Raw genomic sequence first — 24,683 nt, 5'->3', positions numbered from 1 at the left:
GAAGATTTCTCTTACACTACCTTCAGCTGCGCTGTGGGAACCATCATGGATCTTAGATAATGTTTGCTAAGATCATCAACATCAGGGCAGAAAATAAGATGTCTCCACTCCTCTTGGGAAGCAATAGACTGACAATTTTCCCCTGAGAAAAATAGTACTCACTGGCACCATTTCAAAATAAATAAACTTCTTGATTGAAGAATCTAAACTAACACCTCACTTTACCTCTTCCTATTACTAACACAGGCAAAGAGAATGACAGGAGGTGGAGGGCAGGGAGGAGCTATATATACAGCTCTGCTCTGGTGCTCTTTGCCACTTCCTGCTAGCAGGAGGTTAAATTCCACAAGTAAGGATGAAATCCGTGGACTCGTCATATCTTGTAAAAGAAAGTATCAAAATTTGTAAAATTTAGAAAAAGTGTGTAAAGATGACCAAGTGGCAGCCTTGCAAATCTGATCTACAGAAGCACCATTCATGAAAGCCCAAGTAGAAGAAACAGCCCTTGTGGAATGAGCCATGATTCCCTCAGGAGGCTGCTGACCAGCAGACTCATATGCCAAGTGAATAACACTCCTCAACCAACAAGAAAGAGAAGTAGCCGTAGCTTTCTGACCATTACGTTTCCCAGAAAAAACAACAAATAAATAAGAAGACTGGCGAAAATCCTTAGTCACCTGCAAATAATATTTCAATGCATGAACATCCAGATTGTACAACAAACGTTCTTTATGAGGAGGAGGATTAGGACACAAAGAAGGAACAACAATTTCCTGATTAATATTCTTATCAGAAACAACCTTGGGAAGAAAACCTAATGCCGTACGAAGTACCACCTTATCAGAATGAAAAACAAGAAAAGGAGACTCACATTGCAAAGCAGAAAGCTCCGAAACTCTTCGAGACGAAGAGATAGCAACCAAAAACAAAACCTTCCAGGTTAACAACTTGATATCCAAAGAATGCATAGGCTCAAACGGAGCCTGTTGAAGAACTCTCAGAACTAAATTAAGACTCCAAAGAGAAGTTGCAAACCTAACCATAGACCTAATTCTTACCAGGGCCTGACAAAAAGACTGAACATCAGGCACATCCGCCAGACGTTTATGCAACAAAATAGATAAAGCAGAAATTTGACCCTTCAGGGTACTAGCAGATAAACCCTTCTCCAGACCCTCCTGGAGAAAAGACAAAATCCTAGGAATCCTGACTTTACTCCAAGAGTAGCCCTTAGATTCACACCAATACAGATATTTACGCCATATCTTGTAATAAATATTTCTAGTCACAGGCTTACGTGCCTGAATCATAGTCTCAATAATCGACTCAGAAAAACCACTCTTAGATAGAATCAAGTGTTCAATCTCTAAGCAGTCAGCTTCAGAGAAACGAGATTTGGATGAAGGAAGGGACCCTGAAGTAGAAGGTCCTTCCTCAACGGAAGACTCCAAGGCGGAAAAGATGACAACTCCACCAGATCTGCATACCAGATCCTGCGAGGACACGCCGGTGCAATGAGAATTACCGACGCCCTCTCCCGTCGGATCCAAGCAATAACTCGAGGAAGAAGGGCAAACGGAGGAAACACGTATGCCAGACTGAACTTCCAAGGAACTGCTAGAGCATCTATTAGAACCGCTTGAGGATCCCTTGACCTCGAACCGTACTTCGGAAGTTTGGCATTGTGACGAGATGCCATAAGATCCAACTCCGATTGACCCCACCTGAGAATCAAACTGGAAAACACCTCCGGATGAAGCTCCCACTCCCCCGGATGAAATGACTGACTGCTCAGAAAAACCGCTTCCAAATTGTCCACCCCTGGAATATGGATCGCAGACAGACGACAATTGTGAGCCTCCGCCCACTGAATAATCCTGGCTACCTCCTTTATCGCCAAGGAACTCAGAGTTCCTCCCTGATGATTGATGTAAGCCACGGACGTTATATTGTCCGACTGGAATCTGATAAACTGGGTTGAAGCCAACTGAGGCCAGGCCGGAAGAGCATTGAAAATTGCTCTCAGCTCTAAGACATTTATAGGAAGAACAATTCCTCCCGAGTCCACAGACCCTGAGCCTTTAACGAACCCCAGACAGCTTCCCAACCCAGCAGACTGGCATCCGTAGCCACAATCACCCAGGAAGGACTGCGAAAACAGGTTCCCTGGGAGAGAAGATCCTGAGACAACCACCACAGAAGAGAATCTCTTGCAGCCTGATCTAGAACTACCTTTGGAGACAGATCCGTATAATCTCCGTTCCACTGTCTCAGCATGCATAACTGCAAGGGTCTGAGATGGAACCGATCAAACGGAATGATGTCCATGACTGAGACCATTAGACCAATAACCTCCATACACTGGGCCACCGAAGGCCAAGGAGATGACTGAAGAGCCAGACAAGAATTGAACATTTTTGACTTCCTTGCTTCTGTCAAAAATATCTTAATTTCTAGAGAATCTATAATGGTACCCAAAAATACCACTCTTGTAGCCAGAAACAAGGAACTTTTTCCTAAATTCACCTTCCAACCGTGGGAGCGCAGAAAAGACAACAACAACTCCGTGTGAGAGTTTGCTTGTTGAAAAGATGGAGCCTGAACTAGAATGTCGTCCAGGTAAGGATCTACTGCAACCTCCTGTAGTCTGAGAACTGCCATTAAACGCACCCAGGACCTTTGAAAACACCCTGGGAGCAGTTGCAATACCGAAAGGAAGAGCCACAAACTGAAAATGCTTGTCTAGAAAAGCAAATCTCAGAAACTTGTGATGATCCTTGTGAATGGGAATATGTAGATATGCATCCTTCAGATCTACTGTAGTCATGAACTGACCCTCCTGAACCAGAGGTAGAATTGACCGAATAGTTTCCATCTTGAATGATGGAACCTTGAGAAATTTGTTTACCAATTTGAGATCTAAAATGGGTCTGAAAGTTCCCTCTTTTTTGGGAACAATGAACAGATTGAAATAAAACCCTAGTCCCTGCTCATGAACTGGAAAAGGAATGATCACTCCCATATCGGAAAGATCCTGGACACAACTTAAGAATGCCTCTTTTTTTTTTAACTGATTTACCGAAAACCTTGAGAGATGAAACCTGCCCCTGGGAGGAAAAGTCTTATACTCCTGTTTGTATTCCTGGAATACAATATCTACTACCCAAGAATCTGGGACATCCCTTGCCCAGGCTTGAGCGAACAAAGACAGCCTGGCCCCCATGCGATCCAATCCCGGATCAGGGGCAGACCCGTCATGCTGACTTTGAATCAGCGGTAGGCTTCTTAGATTGCTTCCCCTTGCTCCAAGACTGACTATGTCTCCAAGAAGACCTGGATTGATCCTGCTTGGAGGAGGAAGAGGAAGACTTACCAGCGAAGTTGCAAAAGGAACGAAAATTACTCTGACGACCTTTCTGTTTATTTCTCTTATCCTGAGGAACAAACTGTCCCTTCCCACCAGTAATATCAGAAATAATCTCAGCTAAACCAGGCCCAAACAAAGTCTTCCCTTTGTAAGGAATTGATAAAAGCTTAGACTTAGGTGATACATCCACAGACCAGGACTTTAACCATAAAGCCCTGCGAGCCAAAACAGCAAAGCCAGAAATCTTTGCTCCCAACTTGACAACCTGTAAAGAGGCGTCCGCAATAAAATAATTGGCCAATCCTTCGACAACTTTCTTATCATATGGATAAATTGACAGATTTGTTCAGGAACTCTTTCCAGAATGTTCCAATTGACATTGCAAAGATAATGTATGAAGGTACAATGTAATACTTTGTATACTCGAAGATCTGTATATTGTGCTCAATTAATTCTATACTTGTCAATTTTCCTGTGGTTGCTTCGCCTCCAAGAATAAAAAAAAAAAAAAAGAAAAAAAAAAAAAAGAATTGGCCAATCTTAAAGCCTATCCTGAATCTCTTCCAGAGAAGTCTCCTAAAGAATAGAATCAGAAAATGCATCAAACCAATATGCAGCCGCACTGGTAAGCATAGCAATACACGCAACAGGCTGCCATTGGAGCCCCTGGTGAACATAAATCCTCTTAAAGGGACACTGAACCCAAATTTTTCTTTCGTGATTCAGATAGAGCATGAAATTTTAAGCAACTTTCAAATTTTCTCCTATTATCAAATTTTCTTTATTCTCTTGGTATCTTTATTTGAAATGCAAGAATGTAAGTTTAGATGCCGGCCCATTTCTGGTGAACAACCCAGGTTGTCCTTGCTGATTGGTGGATAAATTTATCCACCAATCAAAAACTACTGTCCAGAGTTCTGAACCAAGAAAAAAGCTTAGATGCCTTCTATTTCAAATAAAGATAGCAAGAGAACGAAGAAACATTGATAATAGGAGTAAATTAGAAAGTTGCTTAAAATTGCATGCTCTATCTGAATCACAAAAGTAAAAATTTGGGTTCAGTGTCCCTTTAAGTAACGCCTCCAACTTCTTATCCATGGAATCCTTAAAAGCACAACTATCCTCAATAGGAATAGTGGTCCTCTTGGTGGAAATAGCACCCTCAACCTTAGGGACTGTCTGCCAAGAATCCTAAATAGAATCCGCAATAGGAAACATCTTCCTAAAAATAGGAGAAGGGGAAAAAGGAATTCCAGGCTTCTACCATTCCAGAGAAATAATCTCTGAAACACTATCCAGAACAGAAAAAACTTCCGCCACGGAAGGAACATCAAAAAACTTATTAAGCTTACTAGCCTTCTTGGGAGTAACTACAACCATTGAATCAGAATCATCTAAAGTAGCCAAAACCTCCCTGAGTAACAAACGGAGGTGCTCCAACTTAAATCTGAATGAAACCACCTCAGAATCTGTCAAAGGAGACACACTATCAGAGTCTGAAATGTCACCCTCAGATGCTACTGAAACATCTTCTTCCTCAGTCCTATGAGAAGAAACATTAGATAAAACTGCAACAGAGTCAGACGTCCTTCTGCGTTTACCCTGTAACACAGGAAAAGCAGACAATGCATCGGATATAGCAGAGGATATGCAAGTAGACAAATCCTGTAAAGAAAAACTAGCCTGAGACGACACGCAAGGCACTGCATGTGAAGAGGAGTGAGAAAGAGGAATGGAGAGAAGCTGAGCTACAGCTTGAACAGGAGGCTTCTGAACAACAGTCTCCTTAGAAAATGAAGGCTCTGTATCAAAGTCTATCCCTGTACTGCATAGTCCTCTCTATACAAAAGGAACAGAAAGGGGTAGGAGGCTCTACATTAGCATCTAAACATAGGTTACAAGTCACAGCTTGCAAGTCTTCCTGGTCCATATTACACACAAAATGAACAAAATGGAATAAAATTAAACGTTACTGTCACTTAAAAAAAATAAAAAAATAATAATGATAAAACCATATAAGCACCTCTGCACCTAACAGCCCAACTGAGGTGCTAAATCACCCCCCTACCAGTCAGAGGATAAGACCACAGTATATGCAGAAAAAAAAAATAACGGACTTCACCCAGAAGACAAACCGCAGCACCAGAAACACTGCACAGTGCCAGCAGCTGCACAAAAAACAAACCCCCAGAGAGGAAGAGCGCGAAAACTACGTGCCACACCAAGCTCCGCCCATCGTGGGTGTCCACAATCTCCCGGCGGCATTACCATGTATACACAGAAAAAAACGCCGTCGGAAGAAACTAACAGGCTACAAAGCAGCACAGAATGCAGCAAACACAGCCAGCAACTAGTGCGCCCAAAATATGTTAAAATAAAGTAAAGACTCACAGAGCCCAATCTAACACAGTACACACCCATCTCGTAAAGTCTCCAGTGATCATCACACATGTCACTTTCAAAGCCTGCCACAATCTAACAGTTTCTCTAGCTGAGTACAGGCGTACTACATAATAGAAAACTGCCAAAAAGACACCTGCACACAAGCAAGAGTAATCCCATAAGTGCCAATTCGCATTTCTGTGTAACCAGCAGAAAAAGAACCTCCAAACTGCCAGGCAGCAAGGCAGTCTAACAGGCTTGCAAGGATCCCCTTCCTAACATGGACCTGAGAATAAAAACAAAAGACCAAGTAAACCTACATAGTCTTTATCATAGCAGGGGCAGCAACACATCTTGGGAGGCACAGAGGGGGTTATACCCCCCAAGTTCCCAAAAAACTTAAGTCACCACAGCTCTACTGAAGAGACTAACGTGGAATACAGCTAAACCCCAAGGAAAAAACAAAACAAACTTGCTTTGTTTGAAAAAATAATAAACTCTTGATTGAAGAATCAGACACCTAATTTTGCCACCTCCATGCACTACAGCAAAGAGAATGACTGGGGTTTGTGGGTAAGGGAAGTGGTATTTAACAGCTTTAGCTGTGGTGCTCTTTGCCTCCTCCTGCAGGCCAGGAGTGAATATCCCAATAGTAATTATGATGATCCGTGGACTCACAATGTCAGAAAGAAAAATATGTAATTGTACATGTTACTGTAAACACTGCAACTTCACAAATGCTGCACTATTGTTATAGCTACATTGTGTCTCAATTTTAGTGGCAATTCACAATAATATTATGTACTTTAACCCACAAAGATAATCGACTCTTGATACTTTCAAGAAATAAAATAAAATAAATGTAAACATGCTAATATGTACTGGAAGTTTTTATATATAATGTTTTATCACTTGTGAATACTTCAGACAAAATTATTTCTAAATAGGCAGTGAACAGATGGTGGGTTATGAGACTGCCAATTAAGCAGCAAATTTAAAATGAATGTGAATGTGACTCATGCAAACAGAGCACTCAGATCTAGCTGCTGCAATGTAGGTACAACAATACAAAACTAAAAATGATAATTGAAGTAATTTCTTTTACTAAACTGAAAGTTCAGAATGACAGTTTTCTTCTAAAAGGGTCTAGAGGCCTTAGGAATTTAACTGCAAGTCCTATGGGGTTTTCTGGTGTGAAGAAAACTCAACTTCCATTTTACAGCCAACAAGACGCGAGTTCTGCCAGGAAATTGTTCTATTCTGTGCAAGGTTTTGTTGAAAGTAGATTGAAATTTGTAATGAGAATAATGATGATCTAAGTGCGAGTTTTGAAGGCTCACTGTCTCTATTATTTTGGCTATATAAGATCCCTATACCACCTCTCTCCTGGTTGTCAGCTTGCAATTCTTTTTAAATGGATACACAAGAGTAGAAACAAAATTCCCTATTGAATTTCAGCATTTTATTTTAAAACAAATTAAAAATTCTATTATGTGGTTAAATATATAGTAAAAAACATAAAAACATAGAATTTGACGGTAGATAAGAACCAAAAGGCCCATCAAGGCTACCCATATTACATGTTCCTGTTTCCTTAGGATAGCCTTATGCATGTCCAAAGCATTTTCAATTATTTTACAGCATATGTGTACCACCTCTATTGGAAGCTTACTCCATGAATCCAACAGCCTTTCTGTAAACTTCCTCACATTTCTTCTGAATCTGCTACCCTCTAACTTAAAGTGATTGAGAAGTTTAAGGAATAAAAATACCCTTAAAATCAGAGGCACTTCAATTCATTAAACTTTATGATTGTGGCCCCTTCTTTTGGCATTTCTTTTTCTGTGGAAAATGCTTTTAGCTTCCACTTTATTAAGTCCCTTCATATATTTGAAGGTTTCTATCATGTCACCTCTTTCCCTTCACTCCTCTAAACCATAAAGATTTTGATCAAAGAGTCTTTCTTTGTACGTTTCATATTTTAGACCATGTGCCATTTTCATAGACCTCCTTTAGACAGTTTATAGCTTATTTATATCCTTCTGGAGCTATGTATACATAGGTAGATTCAGAAAGGTGCACTATATGTCAGTAGTGATTGCAGTGTTATACATAGTTGAACACTGCTCCCATATAGTGGACACGTGCATGCTCCTAAACCTACCTACATATGATGTTTAAAAAAATTGATTCCAAGAAAATTAAGTAAATCTGATAAAAAGTAAATTGGAAAGATTTTTTTTTTTTTAAATTGTATGAAGAATATTTCAAATATGTATTGGAAAATAAAATTGTTAAGCGCGCATCATGCTATCAGGTGTCTATAACTTGCACCTAAATGTTGTCTGAAAGCCAAACACACAAAATGATTCAACACAAGTATAATTAATACATTCCCCATTAGCTTACACAGCACATTAGATTATGTAAAAGTTGAGTAGCTATAAATGCAATATGCATACTTGTCTGGGTTCCAAGATTGTGCCAGGGCCACAGGAAGCTGGTCAAACAGACTCTGTAACTCTTCATCACTAACATTGGACTCTCTTATAATGCTGGACAGAACCAGTACATGCTCAGATGACTTTTCTGAACTTAGTGCTACATTCACCAGTTTGCACCATATGGCCTCTTTCAGGACACGAAGGGCGGCAGAAGACACTGAGAAAAAGAACATTAAAAGGTAAAATATGTAATAGCCCATAAAACATTTAATTATTTATTAATAAAATTAATAATACAAATTTCAATGAACTTTCAGTATTTACTTAATCGAAAAACTTTGCATTTTCCACAGTACCAAGAGACGTACATCATGCAAACCTATGAACACTACTTTACCAGACCATGCCACATTCTACACAGTGATTGCTTGATCAGTGCAGGATCTCACTTATATCTGTTAATTGGCCAAAGAAAGGAGGTATAATAAACCTACACAAGAGGATTTAACAATATAAATTGTTTTAGAGAGACATGAAACCCCATTTTTTTCTTTCATGGTTCAGATCGAGAATGTGAATTTAAATAACTTTCTAACTTCTTTCTATTATCAAAATTGTTTTGTTCTCTTGGTATCTTTTCTGGAAAAGCAGGGACATAAGCTCAGGGGCGTGCACGTGTCTGGGACATTATATGGCAGCAGTTTTGCCAGAATGTTATCCATTTACAAAAGCACTATATGGCAGCACTATTCCTGCTATTTAGTGCTCCAGACACCTACTTATGAATCTCCTAAACAAAGAATATCATTGGAAACTATCCAAATTTGATAATTAAAGTAAATTGGAACCTTTTTTTTTTATTATTTTTTTTTTTAACTATTCTTTGTCGGACTCACAAAATATATATAATATATGTGCACGTTTAGATTATTTAAGTATATTGGAAAGTTGTTTTTTTTTTTTTAATTGCATGCTTTATATAAATCATGAAACTTAGCGGTTACATTACAATATAAAATGTACTTCTACTAATTATAATGGAACTGAACTTGCTGCTGTGAGAAGCAGGTCCCAATCTTTATTAATTCCGTGATTTTTGAGCTGTGATTTGTTTCAGCAATAGATCAGATTCAGGCCATTGAGTTATGAAATAAGTTTTTCACCTCAGAAGTAAAGATAGATCTATCCTGCTACTTTAGAAACTATAATCCCTTAAAGGGACATTATACACCAAATTTTTCTTTGCATAAATGTTTTGCAGATGATCCATTTATATAGCCCATCTGGGAGTGTTTTTGTAACAATGTTTAGTTTTGCTTTTTTTTTTTTTTTTTTTTTTTAAACATCCTTGTTCAGATTTTCAGACTCCTAACCAAGCCCCTCAGTGTCAGAAGTAGACGCGCTTCTACTGCTGGCTTCTGTTTGTATTATCTGTCTTTTCATATGCAGGGAAGGGGGGAGTGTCTGCAATTTAGCCACTTACACTGGGTGTTCCTGCTAACCTAATCAACAGTGCTAAACTTGGAGCTTCTAAGTAAGTTTTTAAAAGGTTTTATACTGGATTTTTATATCAGTATCTGTGCATATTATTCTTTATAGTAGTATCTATTAAATGCAGATATGAAAATTGGTCTATACTGTCCCTTTAAGGGTGCAGCATCCTCTAACCATATTTAATGGAAATGCACAATTTTTACACACTAAACACAACACAGACTGTAAAGGTCACCTGAGAACGCACCCCATGCAGTATTTTGACACTAGTGCTATTATATTAAAGGGACAGTCAAGTCCAAAAAAAACTTTAATGATTCTGATAGGGTATAAAATTTTAAACAACTTTCCAATTTACTTTTAGCACCAATTTTGCTTTGTTCTCTTGGTATTCTTAGTTGAAAGCTAAACCTAGAAAGGTTCATATGCTAATTTATTAGACCTTGAAGGCCGCCTCTAATCTAATTTTTTTAATTAATTTTGCATTTTGACAGTTTTTCACCACTAGAGGGCATTAGTTCATGTGTTTCATATAGATAACATTGAGCTCATGCACATGAATTTACCGAGGAGTGAGCACTGTTTGGCTAAAATGCAAGTCTGTCAAAAGAACTGAAAAAAGGGGGCAGTTTGCAGAGACTTAGATACAAGGTACTCACAGAGGTAAAATGTGTATTATTATAACTGTGTTGGTTATGCAAAACTGAGAAATGGGTAATTAAGGGATTATCTATCTTTTAAAACAACAAAAATTCTGGCGTTGACAGTCCCTTTAAATCCTTTTTTCTGACTGGTTATAAAATACCTAATGTGGTAGAATTATAAAAAGTATCACATAAAGGAGTGTTACAATAGAATTTTTTATTTTAATTTTTTTACCTTGGGAAGGACGTGTAAATTGAAAACGACTTCTGCACATTAAATAGACTTTAATTAACGGCAGGAAGGCCTCCATATTTTTCCTCAGAGATTTTTGTATCCCACTATTTGTACACCACAGTTCAAATTGCAGCAAATGAGTCCTGCTGTGCTCAATAAGCAGAGCTGCAATGGAGAGGCAGGTTTCAGTCATCTGTTCAAGACAGTACTTGAGAGTATGAACTCCTATAACAAGAGAAAACACTGGGTCCTTCTGCAGAGCTTCGTACAGCACCGCTTCCATCTCTCCTCCTGATGACGGTGATAAGAGACTCCCCACTCCCTTCACATGCTCAACTGATGAGACCAGATCCGCCTGCAGCTGGTGTTTCCTTTGGTGGCTTTCAGTTAGAAGTTGCACCAAAACTTTTCCATAACAGCTTAATTGTTTATCCATAGAAGAATGATTTGGAGATTTCATTACAAAAAGATGGTCTTCAGGTAATCTTAAAATGGCCAAAGTAATTTCATTAAGCTGTGCTGTGTCCAAGTATGGATGTAAGCTCTGTAGTGCTTCAACCGGCTGTGACATTTTGTTCAATGCCTTTTTGTCCTCAAGTTCTTTCAAAATGCTTTCTGCTATAGCGCTAAAATACTTTGATATCAAATGAAGGTTTGAGTTTTGTTGGAGAAGAGGAGCGCTGAAACTCAACAGCTGAATAAGGCCCTTGTTCACGTGAGATGAGAGAACTTTTACACCGATTGGGTTTAAAGTATGAGGCGGCAGCGACTGGCGACCCAGAGCCAAGAACCAGCACTCCAAAGTTGGATGCTTGAAAATCACAGCAAGCAAATCTTCTAGTATCTAGGGGAGAAAGAACAAAACATTGGTTAGGTGAAGATCAGTCCATTGTAAAGAGGAGAGTTACATTATTATACAGTTTCTATATTTCATTGTTTCTTTTCATCAAGAAGCAAGATTTGTGAAAACCTTTTTCACACCGACACACACATGAAATTTACACAAAGGCTAAGATTTATCAAGGGGTCTCAGCCCCATCAACTGCAAGTTTGCACGAGCAAGCCTGCAGTCGAGATTTAAGAAGTAGTGGTCTTCAGACCCATTTCTCCACCTGTTATTTGGCAGATATCAATATCCCTAGACTTGAGATTGACAACCCCTGCGTGGGGTTGCACACAAGTGCACGTGGAGTATGATAAATCTAGCCCAAAAGCACAACTATAAAAAGAAGGGAAATGGGTGTTAAAACACCAAAATTCAAAAGTGCAGGCTTTTACAAGATGTTTTCTTCTAGATGTGGAACTGAAGACAAAATGTATTGCAACTACCAAAAGTAAAACATGTATGAGATTTACATCTAGGGCAGTATAAGGACATTAAAGTCAAAATTAAACTTTCATGATTCACAAAGGGCATGCAATTTTAAACAACTTTCCAATTTGCTTTTAACATCAAAGTTGCTGTGTTCTCTTAGTATTCTCTGTTAAAAGATAAACCAAGGTAGGCTCGTGCTAATTTCTAAGCCCTTAAAGGCTGCCTCTTATACAAGGTAATCACAGAGGTAAAAAAGTGTATTAATATAACTGTGTTGGTTATGCAAAACTGGGGAATGGGTAATAAAGGGATTATCTATCTTTATAAACAAAAATTCTGGAGTAGACTGTCCCCTTAAACTATCATGAATCAGATAGAGTTAAATTATATGATAATAATTATATGATACTTTTAAATTCAATTCTATTATCAAATGCATTTGTTCTTTGGTATCCTTTCTTTAAAAGCATTGCTACATTTGCTCAGCAGTACTAGGAGCTAGTTGGTGACTGGCGAGGCAAAAGACAACGACAAAACGTGTGTAGCCACCAGATATGTTCAGCTAGCTCCCAGTAGTAAACTGCTTCTCTACAGCAGACTTTAACTATGCATTTAATTCCTTTGCTAGATTTAAACAGTTATATGCAAATAATAGCACAATAATGAAATGTTCTAACATAATACAGCATTTATTTAATTTTTTTGCACTTTTCTGTCCCTTTTACTATGCCACATGGTACATAAAATTTCCCAGCAAGACTGCAGAGTACGATTTACCTTATTGTCAGGTGTGTCTATACTGCTTATATAATTAGCATCAATAAAGAGCTCCGATTCCTCCTGAGATTCTGCTGTCTTTTCATGGGGTTCAGCTTTTGCTAAATCAAATCTGCACAAGAGACTGTGCAAAAGGTTTAAGTAGAGGCCGATGAGACTTGCACCTGTACCTTTTTTAAACTGAAAAAAAAAGGAAAAAATATTAGTAACACCTCAAACCATTTAGCACTTAAACGTGTAACTAACTTTATATAAACACTTTTGTTTTTATTTCAATAAATGTATTAAAGCAGTGGTTGCCAACCAGTGGTCCGTAGACCACTGGTGGTCCATGAGAAGATGTTGGTGGTCCTTGACACCATCAAGCAGGAATTATTCTCCCCTGATGATGTTACCTCCATCGTGCCGCAACTCCCTACAGTACCTGGCAGGACATCAGTGAAAACCGATGGAGGAGGAGTTAAATTACAATTTCCCTACGAACGCTGCGTAGTACTGCACCAATTGCGTAAATAGATTGTATTTTTAACTCATCCCACCCGGCACGCTGCTCAGAGGAAGATGCTTCCATTCTAAAGCCAGCAGAGGTTGGTATAGTCTTGGCTTGAAAAAGTGGAATTAAAGTATATAAAAAAGAAAATCTTTAAAAAAAAACCTCTCTCTTATATTTCATTTATTTTATTCCCTTTACTTGTCTCTTTGGAGTAGTTTTCCTAATTCCTTCAGATGGACAACTTATATCACTGTTTGTCTTCCTCCCCTCCATATTCTTTTTTTTATTAAATAGTAATTATTTTTCATTCGAATAATTTTATTCCACCTGACTTCCAGTAATTGCCATCCAGTAGATCAGCCATATCCCACCAGTATTATAGTAATCGCCAGTAACATCAGTCGTGGTTAGCTCACATCCATATTAAGAGCTCTCTGATATAAACTTAATTTATTACTCCAATGTCTGTCCATGATCATAAGTAGTTTTGAATAATTCCTAACTGGGGAGGTAATTTGGAAGTCTTATGGTCCTTTTAAACATAATTATTTTTTCCCCACTTTCTGCCTCTCTGTTTCCAGCTCAAAAGTTGGCACTCACCCTTCATCTGTCATTTGGAAGTATTCTCTCAGTTCTGTCATTCAGTTAGTTAATTCCAAAAAATAATTCTTAAAAATGTGTAAATATATACATAATGTAAACTTAGCTATGGTTATACTAGTTATGTACAGTATGGTTGTGTATGTATATATATATATATATATATATATATATATATATATATATATATATATATATATATATATATATATATATATATACACATATATATACACATATATATACATACACACACACATACAAGCATACACCTATACATTATAGAGGTTTGTATCTTTTAAAAAAAAAAAAATCATGTTAGTGGTCCACGAGATTCAAAATTGTGAGTTTAGTGGTCCCTGAGGTCTGAAAATCAGTAAAATGATTTTTGTTGGCATATATTTTATATCTAAATGGGGCATTTTGAAAGTTTTGTTGTTGTTGTTTTTTTAATATTATAAAATGCAAGTTCCTGTACTGAAAAAAGATAAAGCCATGGGAGTTTCAACTAGTGAGCAATCAGCCCTTAAAGGGACACTCAAAATGAAACTTTTAAGATTCAGATAGAGCATGCAACTTTCCAAATAACTCCCATTAACAAAATGAGCAGTCTTTATATTTACACTTTTTGAGTCACCAGCTCCTACTAAGCATGTGCAAGAATTCACAGAACATACAAATATGCATTTTTGATTGGCTGATGGCTGTCACATGATACAGGGGGACTGGAAATTTAGCTAATTGTATACAGGCATAAATTTTCAAAATCAAAATAACTAACTTAAAGGGACATAATACTCATATGCAAAATCACTTGAAACTGATGCAGTATAACTGTAAAAAGCTGACAGGAAAATATCAACTGAGCATCTCTATGTAAAAAAGGAAGATATTTTACCTCACAATCTCCTCAGCTCAGCAGGTTAAGTTCTGTGTAAAAAGTTATACTCAGCTGCTGCCCAGCTGCAGGTAAAAAAAAATTTTTTTTAAAAAAATGAAGAAATGAACAGCATCAACAGTGCTGAGGTCATGAACTCTTTTACTGTGATCTCGTGAGATTTCACTTAACTCATGAGATTTCATTGTAAACTTCCTTACACTGAATAGGGAAATAAGATGATAATGCATGAGGCTCAATCCTTTGGCTGTCCCGGGACAGACATACTGATATGCTGCTTAGAAGTCCTTTACAATTTGATGTGGCTACTGAGAAACTTTTGAGGTAAAATATCTTTCTTTTTTACATAGAGATGTTCAGGTGATATTTGCCATTAAGCTTTTTACAGCTATACTGCATCACTTTCAAGTGTTTAAACATTGGGTATTATGGCCCTTTAACAAGCAAAAAATAAATAAAAATATTATATATATATATATATATATATATATATATATATATATATATATATATATATATATATATATATACATACATACATTTACACACACACACATTAGCATTATTAAACAGTGTTGTTTCATATGCATGATTGAAATTGTCGTTTACTGTCCCGTTTACCTTGCTGAAGTTGTCAACTGTGGATTTCAGGCAAAGCAGTGAGTGTTTCACAGCCAGAGGGAGCTCATCAAGAGTTAGTTTTAATACAGCATTGTTCAAAACGTCCTCTGTGTCACTCTTACATATGTCCCTACTTGCATAGGTTTTCTTCAACAATGAAGAATATGACTCATCTTGCTGGCATTTCTCTATCATGGAATCATCACACTCCGTAAACTAGACAGTAAGAGAATGGCACACAATGGGTGAAAACAACAATATATACACACACACACACACACAAACACACACATCTATTTATGTCTATAGCTCTCTCTGTCTATGGCCTCTATTTATCAAGCTGTCTACTTACCTGCATTCGATGGCCCCAATACGCTCGCCTAAGATCGCCTAACATAGCCACCGCAGACCTGAATACATTCGCCAAAGCTGTCAAAAAGCCGCGCACCAAGTACAGTGCGATGAGCAGCGGACTGTTGTTAACTAACAATCATCGATCTCGCTGCTCTTCGGCTTTTTCACAGTTTTCTTGCTATACTGTCACTAAGCACCCCCACTATACTATACTGTTTACCCCCTAAACCGCCACTCTCGGACCCCACGGCAACTCTAATAAATATATTAACCCCTAAACCGCTGCTCCCGGACCGCGCCGCAACTCTAATATATTAACCCCTAAACCGCCGCTCCCGGACCCCGCCGCCACCTACATTATACCTATTAACCTCTAATCTGCCGCCCCCTATAGCACCGCCACCTACATAAAGTTATTAACCCCTATCCTGCCGATTCCGGACCCCGCCGCAACTAAATAAATTGTTTAACCCCTAAACCACCGCTCCCGGAGCCCACCGCCAACTACATTATATTTATTAACCCCTAATCTGCCCCCCCACACCGCCGCCACTATAATAAAGTTATTAACCCCTAAACCTAAGTCTAACCCTAACACCCACTAACTTAAATATAATTTAAATACATCTAAATAAAATAACTATAATTTACTAAATTATTCCTATTTAAAACTAAATACTTACCTATAAAATAAACCCTAAAATAGCTTCAAAATAACTTTATTTTACAGGCAACTTTGTATTTATTTTAACTAGGTAGAATAGTTATTAAATAGTTATTAACTATTTAATAACTACCTAGCTAAAATAAATACAAAAGTACCTGTAAAATAAATCCTTACAATTACACCTAACACTACACTATCATTAAATAAATTACCTAAACTACCTACAATTAAATACAATAAAATAAACGAAAGTACAAAAAAAAAACTAAATTACAGAAAATAAAAAAAATTACAAGAATTTTAAACTAATTACACCTAATCTTAGCCCCCTAATAAAATAAAAAGCCCATCAAAATAATAAAATTCCCTACCCTATACTAAATTACAAATAGCCCTTAAAAGGGCTTTTTGCGGGGCATTGCCCCAAAGTAATCAGCTCTTTTACCTGTAAAAAAAGAAATACAACCCCCCCCCCCAACATTAAAACCCACCACCCAACCCTACTATAAACCCACCCAAACCCCCCTTAAAAAAAACTAACACTAACCACCTGAAGATCACCCTACCCTGAGCAGTCTTCACCCAGCCGGGCACAAATGGACCTCCAGAGGGGCAGAAGACTTCATCCAGGCGGCATCTTCTATTTTCATCCATCCGGAGCGGGTCCATCTTCAATCCATCCGACGCGGAGCATCCTCTTCTATCGAAGTCCTAACGAAGAATGAAGGTTCCTTTAAATGACGTCATCCAAGATGGCGTCCCTTGAATTCCGATTGGCTGATAGGATTCTATCAGTCAGTCGGAATTAAGGTAGGAAAAATCCTATTGGCTGATGCAATCAGCCAATAGGATTGAAGTTCAATCCTATTGGCTGATCCAATCAGCCAATAGGACTGAGCTTGTATTCTATTGGCTGTTCCAATCAGCCAATAGGATTTTTCCTACCTTAATTCCGATTGGCTGATAGAATCCTATCAGCCAATCGGAATTCAAGGGACGCCATCTTGGATGACGTCATTTAAAGGAACCTTCATTCTTCATTAGGATGTCTATGGAAGAGGATGCTCCGTGTCGGATGGAATGAAGATGGACCTGCTCCGCTCCGGATGGATGAAGTCTTCTGCCCATCTGGAGGTCCTCTTCTGCCCGGATCGGATGAAGACTTCTGCCCCTCTGGAGGTCCACTTGTGCCCGGCTGGGTGAAGACGGCTCAAGGTAGGGTGATCTTCAAGGGGTTAGTGTTAGGATTTTTTAAGGGGGGGATTGGGTGGGTTTTAGAGTAGGGTTGGGTGTGTGGGTGGTTGGTTTTAATGTTGGGGGGGTTGTATTTCTTTTTTTCCAGGTAAAAGAGCTGATTACTTTGGGGCAATGCCCCGCAAAAGGCCCTTTTAAGGGCTATTTGTAATTTAGTATAGGGTAGGGAATTTTATTATTTTGGGGGGCTTTTTTATTTTATTAGGGGGCTTAGATTAAGTGTAATTAGTTCAAAATTCTTGTAATTTTTTTTATTTTCTGTAATTTAGTGTTTGTTTCTTTTTGTACTTTAGTTTATTTTATTTAATTGTAATTAAGTGTAGTTAGTTTAGGGAATTAATTTAATTATAGTGTAGTGTTAGGTGTAATTGTAACTTAGGTTAGGATTTATTTTACAGGTACTTTTGTATTTATTTTAGCTAGGTAGTTATTAAATATTTAATAACTATTTAATAACTATTGTACCTAGTTAAAATAAATACAAAGTTGCCTGTAAAATAAAAATAAACCCTAAGCTAGCTACAATGTAACTATTAGTTATATTGTTGCTATCTTAGGGTTTATTTTATAGGTAAGTATTTAGTTTTAAATAGGAATAATTTAGTTAATAATAGTAAATTTATTTAGAATAATTTAAATAATATTTAAGTTAGGGGGGGTGTTATGGTTAGGGTTAGACTTAGGTTTAGGGGTTAATAAAATGAATATAGTGGCGGCGGTGTAGGGGGGGCAGATTAGGGGTTAATAAATATAATGTAGGTGGCAGCGGGGTCTGGGAGCGGTGGTTTAGGGATTAATAACTTTATTTAGTTGCAGCGGTTTAGGGGTTAATAAGTATAAAGTAGGTGGCGGCAGTGTAGGGGGGGCAGATTAGGGGTGTTTAGACTCGGGGTACATGTTAGGGTGTTAGGTGTAGACATTTCCCATAGGAATCAATGGGATATCAGGCAGCAGCGAACATGAGAATGAGCGGCGGGTTGAAAACCAGGTACGCTGGGCCGGAAAAGTGGGAGCGTACCTGGTAGGATCTTGATAACTTCCAAAAGTAGTCAGATTGTGCCGAACTTGCGTTCGGAACATCTGGAGTGACGTAACCATCGATCTGTGTCGGACTGAGTCCGGCGGATCGTATGTTACGTCACTAAATTCTACTTTTGTCGGTCTCTAGCCTTTGATAACTAAGGCAAATCAGGCTCGTCATAAATACGCTGCAGAATTCCACATATTTGCGGTTGACAGCTTGATAAATAGAGGCCTCTATCTCTCTGTCTATAATATTGCTGTGTCTTTTAACCAAACATTGACTAAACGGTTTAAATTCAGGAGACAGTCAGACATTTATTTTTTAAAGAACTGTTTTGTTAGAAGCAAAACGAAGAGCTGTGTTATGACAAGGCCTGGTTTTAGATATAAAACAAATCATTTTTAGTGAATAATAAACATATTAGGAATCTGCACACTTACCAGAGTTTCTTTGGCTGAGGCCGGTATCCACAAGCTGTAGTAATCATTAAATTGTCCAAGTTGTATATACTGCACAGAGTTTCTGTTCACCACCTTTATTTCTTTATCATAGCACTGGAGCATGAGACAGAGGGCAAGTGGGTCTCTCTGGGAGTGTAGTACGTCTGTGAGAACTGATACAAGGTACTGCACCACGTTGTCTGCTAAACATAAAATCATATATTTATCTACAATTCACTTAATCATGGAAGATAAATGCTTTGCTCAAAAAAACAAAACAAAAAAAAAAAAGACTTGGATGTGCAAATAGCGATGCAGATTGGATTAGCAGCAATTTCTGTTCTGGAAAAGCAGTGCTCTGTGGGTCCCGAGATGAACTTCTATTGTGTGTTTAACCACTTTGTAGGAGTGAAACACACAGTAGTAAAGAGTCAATAGTCTTACAATTAGAGGCCCTAATAAATTAGAGCATGTAATTTTTCAAATATTATGGCCCTGTAAAGGGACAAAGGAGTTGATCACAATCCTTTAGAAAATATCAAAGGACTTCTCTACAATGGTGTATTTTTATAGAATGATTATAAACACTTTTCTAAAGGATTGTGATCGACCTCCTAGTTCATTGTTCTTGCCTAAATATGGGGGTTGATCACAATCCTTTAGAAAAACGTATCAAAAATGAATTATCTACAATAATCTCAAAAGACATTAACAATGTTTTTTTTTGTAGAAAAGATAAGACAAGTTTTATAAAAGATTATGATTGACCCCTAAATATGAAGTAAAGCTGAATTGATTATAATTATATATTTGTGTGCGCGTGTGTATGTGTATATATATATATATATATATATATATATATATATGTGTATATATATATATATATATATATATATATATATATATATATATATATATATATATATATATATATATATATATATATATATATATATATATATATATATATATATATATATATATATATATATATATATATATATATATATATATATATATATATATATATATATAAAACATGGAAGGGAACTGCACTCCAAGACCGGATCAGGTACACATCCTGTGACTCAGCAACATCCAGCCCTGGGTGCTAAAAAGCAGTCCAAAAAAGCTGTGATGTCACCAGAGCCACAGGCAGTTAACCCCTGTCCGGAATGGGTGCAAGAAACAAGGGAGATTACAAATAAAAAGTAATACAACACATAGAAACACCCAGCACTCACCAGCTAGCTCACAGCTAAGATAAAATCACAACTGGAAAGGTTAGTCACCGCATCTGGCCAAATGGGAAAGCTCAGGCACCACGTCAAGGTCCTTTCCATTGCCCGAGTCCCTAACACAGCCACACCATCATGCGAGCTCACAAAGCCAAACAAACTGAGAACAAAGAAGGGGTGCACAGGTGGCTGTAATCACCCTTCTTTGTTCTCAGTTTGTTTGGCTTTGTGAGCTTGCATGATGGTGTGGCTGTGTTAGGGACCTTGACGTGGTGCCTGAGCTTACCCATTTGGCCAGATGCGGTGACTAACTTTTCCAGTTGTGATTTTATCTTAGCTGTGAGCTAGCTGGTGAGTGCTGGGTGTTTCTATGTGTTATATAATATATATATATATATATATATATATATATATATATATATATATATATATATGAAAAACAGGAAACAGCACTCACTGACAAATACTGGATTTATTCAGTGACGTTTTGGGGAGTACACCCCTTCATCAGACCCTTTATATTTAAGTTAGGGTCTGATGAAGGGGGTGTACTCCCCGAAACATCACTGAATAAATCCAGTATTTGTATATAAAAACACAAGTAAGTGACGTTTCGGGGTCTCCCCCTTAATCATACATCATGTATGATTAAGGGGGAGATCCCGAAACGTCACTTACTTGTTTCATTTATGTGCAAATAAAGGATATTTTTAATCTAGTGCTGTGGACCGCTATTATATTTCTAATAATTGGAGGGTATTGGTGGCTACCCTGGTCTTTAACGAGCACTGAATGTCATTTTGTCTGCTGTATCACGTATTATATATGTGTATGTATTATGTGTGTGTGTGTGTGTGTGTGTGTGTGAGAGAGTGAGTATTAATAGCAAAATAAGCACACTCTGGTCTTTAGTCAACAAAACTCACATTTATTTACATGAAGTTTCGGGACAGCTAGTGCCCCTTGCTCTAACAGAGCTTTGTTGACTCAAGACCAGAGAGCGCTTATTTTGCTATTGGTGTTATAATGTCTACAGCAGCCTGGCTATTTGAAGACAAGTTATGAGAGTGAACATTCATGTGGATATGTGCATATAACAGAATTTATGCTTACCTGATAAATTACTTTCTCCAACGGTGTGTCCGGTCCACGGCGTCATCCATTACTTGTGGGAAATGTTCTCCCCCACAGGGAAAGGCAAGGAGAGCACACAGCAAGAGCTGTCCATATAGCTCCCCCTCTGGCTCCGCCCCCCAGTCATTCGACCGACGGTTAGGAGAAAAAGGAGAAACTATAGGGTGCCGTGGTGACTGTAGTGTATAAAGAAAACATTTTTCAACCTGATTAAAAAAAACAGGGCGGGCCGTGGACCGGACACACCGTTGGACAAAGTAATTTATCAGGTAAGCATAAATTCTGTTTTCTCCAACATTGGTGTGTCCGGTCCACGGCGTCATCCATTACTTGTGGGAACCAATACCAAAGCTTTAGGACACGGATGAAGGGAGGGAGCAAATCAGGTTACCTAAACAGAAGGCACCACGGCTTGCAAAACCTTTCTCCCAAAAACAGCCTCCGAAGAAGCAAAAATATCAAATTTGTAGAATTTGGCAAAAGTGTGCAGAGAAGACCAAGTCGCTGCCTTACATATCTGGTCAACAGAAGCCTCGTTCTTATAGGCCCATGTGGAAGCAACAGCCCTAGTAGAGTGAGCTGTGATACGGTCAGGAGGCTGCCGTCCAGCAGTCTCATAAGCCAAGCGGATAATGCTTTTCAGCCAGAAAGAGAGAGAGGTAGCAGTAGCTTTTTGACCTCTCCTCTTACCAGAGTAAACGACAAACAAGGATGAGGTTTGTCTAAAATCTTTTGTTGCTTCTAAATAGAACTTTAAAGCACGAACAACATCTAAATTGTGTAATAAACGTTCCTTCTTTGAAACTGGATTCGGACACAAAGAAGGAACAACTATTTCCTGGTTGATGTTCTCGTTGGAAACAACTTTTGGAAGAAAACCAGGCTTAGTACGCAAAACAACCTTATCTGAATGGAACACCAGATAGGGAGGATCACACTGCAAAGCAGATAATTCAGAAACTCTTCTAGCAGAAGAAATAGCAACCAAAAACAGAACTTTCCAAGATAGTAACTTAATATCTATGGAATGTAAAGGTTCAAACGGAACCCCTTGAAGAACTGAAAGAACTAAATTTAGACTCCAAGGAGGAGTCATGGGTCTGTAAACAGGCTTGATTCTAACCAAAGCCTGAACAAAAGCTTGTACATCTGGCAAAGCTGCCAGTCGTTTGTGCAACAAGACGGATAATGCAGAAATCTGTCCTTTTAGAGAACTAGCTGACAATCCTTTATCCAAACCTTCTTGGAGAAAGGAGAGAATCTTTGGAATTTTAATCTTACTCCAGGAGAATCCTTTGGATTCACACCAACAGATATATTTTTTCCATATTTTATGGTAAATCCTTCTAGTCACAGGTTTTCTGGCTTGGACCAGAGTATCAATCACAGAATTTGAAAACCCACGCTTGGATAAAATCAAGCGTTCAATTTCCAAGCAGTCAGCTGCAGAGAAACTAGATTGGGATGTTCGAATGGACCTTGTACTAGAAGGTTCTGTCTCAAAGGTAGCTTCCATGGTGGAGCCGATGACATATTCACCAGGTCTGCATACCAAGTCCTGCGTGGCCACGCAGGAGCTATCAGAATCACCGAGGCCTTCTCCTGTTTGATCCTGGCTATGAGCCTGGGGAGGAGAGGAAACGGTGGAAACACATATGCTAGGTTGAACGACCAAGGCGCCACTAATGCATCCACTAGAGTCGCCTTGGGATCCCTGGATCTGGACCCGTAGCAAGGAATCTTGAAGTTCTGACGGGACACCATTAGATCCATGTCTGGAATGCCCCATAATTGGGTTAACTGAGCAAAGACCTCCGGATGGAGTTCCCACTCCCCCGGATGGAAAGTCTGACGACTCAAATAGTCCGCCTCCCAGTTGTCTACTCCTGGTGATTAGCAGATAGATGGCAGGAGTGATTCTCTGCCCATTGGATTATCTTGGTTACTTCCTTCATCGCTAGGGAACTCTTTGTTCCCCCCTGATGATTGATGTACGCAACAGTCGTTATGTTGTCCGACTGAAATCTTATGAACCTGGCTTCCGCTAGCTGAGGCCAAGCCAGGAGCGCATTGAATATAGCTCTTAGTTCCAAAATGTTTATCGGGAGAAGCGACTCTTCCCGCGACCATAGGCCCTGAGCTTTCAGAGAGTCCCAGACCGCGCCCCACCCCAAAAGGCTGGCGTCGGTCGTGACGATGACCCACTCCGGTCTGCGGAAACTCATTCCCTGAGACAGGTGATCCTGGGTCAACCACCAGAGAAGTGAGTCCCTGGTTACCTGGTCTACTTGAATTTGGGGAGACAAGTCTGTATAGTCCCCATTCCACTGATTGAGCATGCACAGCTGTAATGGTCTTAGATGAATTCGAGCAAAAGGAACCACATCCATTGCTGCGACCATTAGTCCTATTACTTCCATGCATTGAGCTATGGAGGGTTGAGGAATAGAGTGAAGAACTCGACAAGCTTTTAGAAGCTTTGTCTTTCTGACGTCTGTGAGAAAGATCTTCATTTCCACAGAATCTATTATTGTTCCCAGAAAAGGAACCCTTGTGGACGGTGACAGTGAACTTTTTTCTATGTTCACTTTCCACCCGTGAGATCTGAGAAAAGCCAACACAATGTCTGTATGAGCCCTCGCTTTGGAAAGAGACGACGCTTGGATTAGGATGTCGTCTAGATAAGGTGCTACAGCGATGCCCCTCGGTCTTAGGACCGCTAGAAGGGACCCTAGCACCTTTGTGAAAATTCTGGGAGCGGTGGCTAAACCGAATGGAAGAGCCACAAACTGGTAATGTTTGTCCAGAAAGGCGAACCTCAGGAACTGATGATGAGATTTGTGGATTGGGATATGCAGATACGCATCCTCAGATCCACGGTAGTCAAAAATTGACCCTGCTGGATTGTTGGTAAGATTGTCCGAATGGTTTCCATCTTGAAGGATGGAACTCTGAGGAACTTGTTTAATATCTTTAAATCCAGAATTGGCCTGAAAGTTCCCTCTTTTTTGGGAACCACAAACAGGTTTGAGTAAAACCCTAGACCTTGTTCCCCGGAGGGGACTGGGTTTATCACTCCCATCTTTGATAGGTCTCTTACACAATGTAAGAATGCCTGTTTCTTTATCTGGTCTGAAGATAAGCGAGACAGGTGGAACCTTCCCTTTGGAGGAAGTCCCTTGAATTCTAACAGGTATCCCTTGGAAACTATCTCTAGTGCCCAGGGATCAAGAACATCTCTTGCCCAAGCCTGAGCGAAGAGAGATAGTCTGCCCCCTACCAGATCCGGTCCCGGATCGGGG

The 24,683-nt window shown here is 38.9% G+C and overlaps 1 protein-coding gene across 1 annotated transcript in view; it reads right to left on the bottom strand.

Moving 5' to 3' along the window:
* URB1 (URB1 ribosome biogenesis homolog) overlaps positions 1–24,683 on the bottom strand; it is a 140,370-nt gene that overhangs the window by 42,776 nt on the left and 72,911 nt on the right. Inside the window, exons 19-23 of the mRNA XM_053705174.1 lie at positions 19,010–19,209; positions 15,271–15,486; positions 12,659–12,838; positions 10,567–11,410; positions 8,212–8,410 (exon numbers count right to left, since the gene is read on the bottom strand). Of these exons, the coding sequence (XP_053561149.1) occupies positions 8,212–8,410; positions 10,567–11,410; positions 12,659–12,838; positions 15,271–15,486; positions 19,010–19,209 (1,639 nt within the window). The remainder of the gene's footprint in view (positions 1–8,211; positions 8,411–10,566; positions 11,411–12,658; positions 12,839–15,270; positions 15,487–19,009; positions 19,210–24,683) is intronic.

Source organism: Bombina bombina, chromosome 3, assembly GCF_027579735.1.
Source record: "Bombina bombina isolate aBomBom1 chromosome 3, aBomBom1.pri, whole genome shotgun sequence".
Classification (NCBI taxonomy): domain Eukaryota; kingdom Metazoa; phylum Chordata; class Amphibia; order Anura; family Bombinatoridae; genus Bombina; species Bombina bombina.
The sequence above is the reverse complement of the archived record's forward strand: the minus strand, read 5'-3'. Positions and strand labels throughout refer to the sequence as shown.